The sequence below is a fragment of the Chelon labrosus genome (assembly GCF_963514085.1).
Source record: "Chelon labrosus genome assembly, chromosome: 12".
NCBI lineage: Eukaryota > Metazoa > Chordata > Actinopteri > Mugiliformes > Mugilidae > Chelon > Chelon labrosus.
Genome location: NC_140345.1, coordinates 3,273,172 through 3,281,882, shown reverse-complemented (window position 1 = coordinate 3,281,882; position 8,711 = coordinate 3,273,172). Strand labels below are relative to the sequence as shown.

Sequence of the window (8,711 nt, the reverse complement as noted above, 5' to 3'; positions counted from 1 at the left end):
GGAGTAAAAGAAGCTATCTATGCAAAACTGAAAAATCCTTCTCTGAGACACCTCTTATCATCCACTTACAGTATGTACAACACAGTCTCAATATCTGTCCCCAAAATGTTTCACCTCCATTTGCATTATTCTTTGTTGGAGAACCTCTAATTGTGTGAATATCAGGATACCACTTAGGTTAATTTGAACATCCTCTAATAGGAGACGAGTATTGGGTTGCTATGTGAATTTAGCAGCCTTTTAGTATCGTAGTTTCAAGACAACTCAGAAAGTCCAGCTGCCTTTGTTTCAGTTCTGTTACTAAAATATACCATAACCTGGATAACTGAGATTCTTCACAACCATGGAAATCTATGAAACAATTAAAACATCTCACCAAAAATGCAAATTAGATAGCACCTTGTGTTTCTTTACAAATTGACATTGGGAAAATGTACTTCCAAATTCAAATCAACATTGTTCATTTGACTTTATTTTTTATAGTAGACAAACCCTTGCATCATGTGCAGTGTTGCATTATCTGAATCATTATGCAGTCATTTAATTATCTTGGTAGAGTAGTCTAATAAATGTAAACCTTACATTTACTCATGTCCGTCTTTTTTATTTTTATTAAAAACGTCATGAAATATATTTTTCTGAATGCTTTCGTCTGTTATTTTTCACCCATGTGTCTTTTATTATTTTATTAGACAAGCTTTTATTTTATTTTTTCAGCCAGCGCCTTCATGCGATTGGTCGACAGGAAGTCACGTGGCCATCCATTGCCAATCGGAATGTAGACGGAGGGGAGACACAGGAAACGGGACATTCAAGGCTTAACATCCGCGTCTAAGGTTTCACGTCTACCTGTTTTCTCTTTGTGTCTTTACTGTTGAATTCATTCACCTTTACATCCGAGTCTGTGCTTCAAGCTAATTTGCAGCACTTTAGTAATTCAGCTTTTATTGTTTTGCTGTCGTTTGTTTGTGCATCGACAGACACGCCCTCTGTGTTTGAGTAAGGTTTTAAATTTTTATTAGATTTCTCTTTTATTGGTTTTGCAGAAGGAATAAAATGGCCTATCCCGGATACGGCGGAGCCCCTGGAATGGTAAGAAACAGTTTAAATATCGGTAACAAATATGGGTTAAACGATACGTATTTTCCGCTGAACACCGTCCCGGGATACCTTAATCAAACACTGCGGAAGTTGCTCTAGTTGACTGAGATCCGGTGTTTAGTTCCCAAAAATGTTTCCAGCTGTGTAGCCTACGTGTTATATCTAAGATTCCATACAAAATCACAATTTCAATATATCTGATTTCATAGATGTAGTTTGCTGCATGGTAACTATTTTCATGGTCTTTAATTATTTCCATGCACCTTTATAATTTTATTTTCAGCGGTAAGCTCCATCCAGTAGTGGTGGAAAAAATCAAAAGTAAAAAAAGATGGTGCTGTTATACTGGATTGTTTTAACTCAAAGGACCCTGTTATTTAGCCTAGCCCACTGACTATAATAAAATGATGAATAATACAATAGTCAAACACAGGTTTCATACTGGTCAGTTATTCGAAACAAATGCTGAATACCATAACCTTCATGAAGCTAAGATTTACTACTTGTAGATTCTTGTATTAGACAGCATACCTAATGGACTGACAGCTGAGTGTATTTCTTATATTGGTGGACTTTAAACTCATTAACTGACTCTTGTAGCCCTTGCAACCAAATGTCTTATGCAACCTTTTAGCACTGAGGCAATCTATGGTGTTTACACAATGTGCAAATTACGGTGAAATTCCAACCGTTTTGGAGGTAAGGAAAGGGGTGGGTGTCTTCCTTGCAAGGTGCAACAGGCACACCCACGCACTAGATAATCATCTGAATCATTGCCAGTCCTTCCAGTGGTCAACAGAGTGTGGAATGAACAGCTGCATCTGATTTCTTTATTGTATGTAAATTCTGTGGCTTCATTTTAATAACTTCTAGAAACCTGTTTTAAAAGGTTTCATGGCAAGCCTGAGGTAATAACCGATTTTATGTCCTATGTTAAAGGACAAAGAATGTGGAATTTGAGGTTTGTAATGTCCACAGTCAGGTGGCTAGTGATTAGATGATTTAATGACTAGTTGTTGAAAATAAAATTAATTTATACCTATTATAACATTGGATTTGTCATTGCAATAAGTTTGCTAAGCAAAAATGGTAAACATTCACTGCCCCAGTCTTCTCAAATGTGAGGATATTTTGTTTGCTGTGTATTTTGGCTATTATGCAAACTGAAGAAACTACAAATAATTTTTAAATAACTTGAGATTTTATGAAAAAAAAAAATGTCCTGCAGATTATTAATCAGTAATGGCATTAATACTTAGTTGCACCATGGGTATCTCAGTGGATTTAGTTTTAAGTGATGCTTAATTGGTGTTCACATTTTTCCATTAGAACTTCCATTTGTTTTTAGGTCATAAACTGAAGCTCATCCGAGAAAATATAAATTAATGGAATAATACTAAGAACCCATCTGCATCATACAAATCTACATTTATTTTCATTCTGACTCTCTCAGCAGCACCAGGATCCTCTCTATGGATACTTCTCAGCTGTCGCTGGACAGGTAACACACCCACACCTGTTATTACAGCGTGCCCTTTGAGATTTATAGCTCTCCAAGTCCATTTGTTGCTGTACTGACTGTCATCTTCACATTAGCCACTGAAATTTGTATTGTGTATTTCCCTTCCTACTATTTTCTTAAACTCTGGCAGGATGGACAGATCTCAGCAGACGAACTGCAGCGCTGTCTCACGCAATCCGGCATCTCTGGCACATACCAACGTGAGAAAACAGAGTGTTTTATCCCATATGTACTTATGCAATTTTTATTTGATTGTTTTGAAATATTGCAGTGGGGGTTAGGTGACTTTTTTGAACCTTTTAGAATGATGCCTCCCTTTATTTTTGGTAAATTGCTTCAAATTTCACAAGAGACGTATTCATTGCCTTTAGAGCATTGCTGTCACTCAGCTATTGGCTAAGCACTGTTAATAAATTACCTTGTGCAAATTACAATCAGGTCAATTCATAGTATTTAAGTGTTAATGTTTCATGGGTTTTTATAGTGCAGTGGCAGTTGAGATAGACAGGAAGAGAATGAAGAAAGCTGGTGGGTTGACAAAAAGCAACACTCTGGGTTGACTGAAACATATTTCTTGTGGTTAATCAACTTTCTTTTTCCTCTCACTCTCGGTATGACCCCATATTTTTGGTATCAGATTTCCAAGTCAGTGATCTGGTTACATTTGTGTCTTACATTAATGTTCAAATCAGGAAACTATGTGGCATCAGGATGGCATTAATGCAACTTTTTCTCAACCGCTCTATGTTTGCGTGGGAGTATATATGTTTATAAGCTCTGTTTCCTTCTACAGCCTTCAGCCTGGAGACATGCAGACTGATGATCAACATGCTGGATGTATCCTTCACACATCAGCTAAATCCACTAAAGAAAGCTTTAATAGGTTAACTGACATGATGGAAGCTGTTTATGACAAAACACTTCTTGAACTTCATCTCTATAATTTCTGTTTCATATGTCAAGTTCTCAGTTTCAGAATCCAGTTTTTAAACCTTGTGATGCGTCTTTGTGGCTACTTTCTGTTTATTCTTCTATTAGTCAGAATTCACTGAAGGCTACAGACCACAGAAATATTCTCAACCGTTGTTGTTGTACAGGTTCAACTGGAGAAACACCATCCTAAGTGTGTTGCATGTGAGTGAGGTCAGGACTGTGTGCAGGGGTGTTAAACACAAACCATTGCAAGTTATTAGCACAACATAGCCATGAATATCCCTATATGCTATAGTATATGTAAGTAAAAGGTTGATACAAGGGAAAAATAGGCCTCATGATGTTTCATAACATACTTTAAGTAAAACAAATTCTGGACAGTGGGAATGCAGTACTGTTTGCTAAAGCATTTGCCTCTTCCTTGTTGAGTTTAATTGATAATACGTGCTGAAAGCAGTATAGACTAAAGTACTTTTACTAAAATACTTTTAACTGCCAAGTGGTAATATAAAACTATGACATACTGTAGCAACAGACCTCCCCATTGGTGACTTCCCAGGTAGTGGGATGGTATTCAGTGAATGTGTAGAGACATTAGAAAAGACATGCAGACACCAACTAGAGGGGTCCTTGACTTCCCTTCAGAGGGACATGTCCTGCACCATGGGCTTTAATGAGTTCAAGGAGTTGTGGCAGGCTCTGAACGGCTGGAAGGCGACGTTTGCATCCTTCGACCGGGACCACAGTGGGACTGTCGAGGGCCAAGAGCTGCAACAGGCCATCGTTACCATGGGTACGGACAAATTAAAGGATACTGAGGTGCTCATGTGAACATTGCAACAGCTTTTGCTTGTTGTAATCATTCCTCATTTTAGTGCTCTTCCCAAAAAGCTAATACCTCTCTTCATTTGACTTTTCTATTGGCTGAGAGCCACTCTGAAGCAGCTGTTAGGTAACCATTTCCACTATGAATGTGCTTTATGAGCTAATGTTCCTGTGCAGGTTACAACCTGAGCCCTCAGGCTATGAACTGTGTCATGAAGCGCTACAGCATCAATGGCAGAATCCCCTTTGATGACTTTGTGAGCTGCTGCGTTAGACTGCGCGCCCTGACTGGTGAGTTGGTGAAGAAAGACCAGTATGACCAGTTTTCTTTTTCCTTAGGGGTCACCTGTAGACCAGCTTATCTACTAGAAGTATTAACTGTGTTTTACTTCTGGATTATCATCTGGATGAAATAGTTTTTTGTGTTCAAGTTGCAGATTAGGCATTCAGAATGCCACTTTTGGGTGCTTTTGTGGTAGCTCAGCATTTTATATAGCATCACTGTACTGTTAAACACATCCCCTATGGACCAAACAAACAGACCCCAAAGCCCTATGTTATCATGAAAGCAGCAGATATGTTCCAAGTGCTTGTCAACATCCGCTATAAAACAAAACTCATCCAAATTAATTTGTGTCTTTTTCAGATCAGTTCCAGAGGAGGGACACGACCCGAACTGGCAATGCAACATTTCAGTATGATGATGTAAGTTTCCACAACTGAGATGTTTCAGATTGTTTGCAGATGTGGACTGGTTGATTACAGATGATTTTATTTGAACCAAATCAGCATCAAATTTGCATCTGCATGTTTATCGGCAAGTCTCTTGAAAGGCACATCTTAAACCATTTACCGTACCCTCTGGAAATGCCACTAGAAATCATAGATGGTACAGAAACATGGACAATGTGTCACCACTTTTACTCATTGAACAAAATAGATGACAAAATATTGTCGAAATCTGGTGCTGGTCACTTCATTTGTAACAAGAGTTTGTTGTGACCGAGTGGTCATGTTCTAGTGTTGTGTCTCCTACCCAGCCCAAATATGACCCAACTCACATTGATTCCCACTGGGTCCTTATAATCTGCTAGATAACAGTTTTTAGTAACTGCTAGCTGTCTTCTATCAGCTACATACCAATTACTTTCTCCCCTTAGATTGGTTGAGATCCCAGTTTGGTATCCCAGCCAGGTAGGAGGGAGGACCTATAACCATGACCTTACCAAGTAAAAAACTATAATTCTTCAAATGGCCACTTGGGGCTCACTCCAAAAGTGAGTCAGTCCCCATTGACCTTTAACCCATTGTTAAAGTGACCAACTTTACAGCAAAAATAAGCATATATACTGCCTGGTCCTTATTTCCCTATTTATGACAACTATGGGGGTGAATTTTTATTGTCAAGATTATATCAAGTCTCAAAACTATGCAAAGTTGGGGGGCTGCTTCAAGTGCAAGGTGGGTGCCATCTCAATATTGATAGCTGAACATCCCAGCTCCATTCATGCTCCACCTCTTTGTCCATTATTAAATTAGTCAGGAGTTAGGAGGAGTCAGGCACTGCCAAGATGGAGATGACCTGTGCCATCCACACTGAACTTTAGTACTGCTTCTCAGGAAGCCTATGGATGATGTCACAGAGGGTTCATCCATCTTTATACACACTGGTAGCAAATGACGTCACCAGTGCAAGATGGCAGCTCCAGTTTTCAAGACATGTTGACTTCACCCTCCTGGGGAGCTGTCATGTTGTCCATCTTTATGTAAAGTCTATGGCAGTGACACGTATACATACTGTATTATCATCTTCTGAGTCGATGCTTAATCTTTGAGCCTCACTTGACTGAGGTGAGACTGTTGTCTTTGGTTTATTTCTCTTCTGATAGTAAACTACTCAGAGCCAAGATGGCTGACTAACACATATTATATCTGTCTTCTAGTTTATCCAGGTCACCATGAGCGTATGAAGAGGACGAGACATTAACATCATCTACATTTTGTGTATTTTTAATCATTGTTACACAAAATATCACTGTAACATTCCATTCCAACTTTTTTAACTCATGCAAATATTTTAACAAACTAATATGAATATAGTAACCACTCAAATGCTTCTGTACTGGAGGTTATTATTACTACTCTTCCATATATAGCCCTTTAGAGAGTGAGCATGTTAACCTGTAATGCTGACCAATGTGAACATTTACTGTTTAAAATGAATAAACAAACACACTCAATTTACTGATATTTGGATTCTATTTTATTTTTAATTTTAATAAACATAGATGTGGAAAATTATGTGTGAATGTGTGTTTTCATTGATGCTTCTTCTAGCTCCAGTCAGGGACAAAAAGCAGATGATAACTGAAACATGAAACAAAGCACGTAAGCATGAAATGACTCAAAATAAACAGTCATGTACACGATTTATTGCTTTGGAAATCTTACTGTGAGCTTCAAACTTACACATTTAAGTACCAGTCTAAGACATCAATTTATCACAACTACCATCAAATGTAGCTTAAACTATTGCTTTTTGTTTATGGCCCTTATTCTCTATTTGTAATTGTAATCAGTAGTAATGAGGAGTATACGGATATTTTATACAAGAATTTGAGTATTTGTGAATCTATAACTGTAAAAGATAATGTGCTATTTGTTATTGATGCTATGGAAATAAAGTTAAATTGAATGAAAGACAGTTCTTGCTCATTGTTTTATTTCAAATAAGACGTCACAGCATGTGAAGAAAGAATATAAGACAGCAAGAGGGCTGGAAGGTTTGTCTGGCAGATCTTAGCCAGCAGCCACGTTGGATGATTTGCAGGTTTCCATACATTTCTGCTCAATTTTTGCATTCTCTTTAATTTTGTTCAGTCTTTCTCTCATTTTCCCACATGACGCTAACCTGCAAAGACCTTCTACCACGGTTCCAGGCTGTAAAAAAAAACAAAAAAACACATGGATGGTCAGTTCAGTGTTACTGAGGATTAACAGAACATTGTTTGTGACTAGAATTAATGAGGCAAGCTTAAATTTTCACAGTGTCCATAGTTGTAACCGGAGTGATTTTAGTGAGTTTAGCATATTTTATTTTCCAGTAAAGACTAAATTGCAGTGATACTATAAGAAATGCAACATTAAATTGTAAAATGTCTGTTGTTTGTAATTATGGTAGGAAACCACGGTTAAATGTTAAAATGTTAATAAACTTATCATCATTAATAAATGTCTTTACACACGTCCTCTCCTGAATAGACCAGTCAATGAGCAAACACAGTGATGGCATGATTATTTGCTACATACCTGCCATACATTTGGAACTCCATAACGTACATAGGTTGCAGCGTGTTCACAGTTGTTGGTTAGGAGGTTATAAGTGCCACAGTTTTTAAGGGTTTCTTTAATGCGTGCCATTATGGTATCTTCTGAGACATGATATTGCACCCCGGGCTCTACAAGGTCGTCCAAGTAATTTTCCTTTGTGCCTCCCTCGTAGGGGGGGCTCTGGAGTTTACCAAAACTGCAGTAAGAACCACTGATGACTTCACCTGCAGAGATCATGGGAACAAACCTTTAGAAATTCTGTACTTATTGAAAAGAAACATACTGTATTTGCAGTTGTATAATATATAGAATGAAAGTTTTATTCAACAGGTATCTCCCAGAGTAAGTAATTTAAAATAATGATTGCATGTATTCATAAATGTGCATGTAATTAAATGACTCATGTACTGGAAATATATGGATAATATGATAACAATCTTCTTGTTTGACTCTGGGTTTGGCAGCTAACAAAAGCATATTTGGAGTGGTTCATTACATTATGTATGTAGTCATGCATTTTCAGTCAAACTAATACGTACGTATGCGGTGAAACATGTCATTATCCCCTTGGTTAGGGAATTTCCCTGGACCCACGTAAACAGCGAAGTGCTTGTACTCAGGTTTTCCCGGTATGCAGGTACATTTCCTTGGAAATGAAATGATATCTCCAATCGTGTACTGTAAATAAAATAAAATTTTTAAAACCATCTGACACTCATGAACTGAACATGTACAACTGTTGAAATTTGAATGAATGGTTTTAAATGATTATAAGGTATGAAACTCAATTTTCTTTACAAAGATATCAATATTGGGTATTACTGTTTGGTTTTAGTGCGATTATTTAATAATATATATTCTAATAAAAATAGAGTTAAAAAAAGCTACTTACACCATTAATCTCTACTACTATGATCCCCAGATGAAAGATCACAGCAACGATGATAAGGGTCCTCATTTTTCCAGGAGTTACACACTGTTGGAAAACTGGTGAATAAAG

At 37.4% G+C, this 8,711-nt stretch overlaps 1 protein-coding gene across 2 annotated transcripts; it reads left to right on the top strand.

The window, feature by feature from the left end:
* The first annotated feature begins 778 nt into the window (after positions 1–778).
* LOC311496325 (sorcin-like) lies at positions 779–6,629 on the top strand. 2 transcript variants are annotated; one of them, XM_084556139.1, is made up of 9 exons: positions 779–836; positions 1,047–1,092; positions 2,555–2,602; positions 2,754–2,823; positions 3,417–3,460; positions 4,202–4,349; positions 4,559–4,672; positions 5,028–5,086; positions 6,325–6,629. In XM_084556139.1, exons 2-9 carry the CDS (start codon positions 1,057–1,059, stop codon positions 6,349–6,351), a joined length of 546 nt encoding a protein of 181 aa, XP_084412265.1. In that variant the 5' UTR covers positions 779–836; positions 1,047–1,056; the 3' UTR covers positions 6,352–6,629. The 2 variants fall into 2 exon arrangements, with proteins under 2 accessions (XP_084412265.1, XP_084412266.1); XM_084556140.1 differs by lacking the exon at positions 779–836 and having other exon boundaries at positions 843–1,092; positions 2,558–2,602.
* The last annotated feature ends 2,082 nt before the right edge of the window (positions 6,630–8,711 follow it).

Bases quoted from the DNA above. Each gene is read 5' to 3' on its own strand.
- LOC311496325 (XM_084556139.1), top strand. From the start codon at position 1,057: ATGGCCTATCCCGGATACGGCGGAGCCCCTGGAATG. The intron at 1,093-2,554 runs GTAAGAAACAGT...TGACTCTCTCAG, and splicing joins ACGGCGGAGCCCCTGGAATG to CAGCACCAGGATCCTCTCTA. The intron at 5,087-6,324 runs GTAAGTTTCCAC...TCTGTCTTCTAG, and splicing joins CAACATTTCAGTATGATGAT to TTTATCCAGGTCACCATGAG.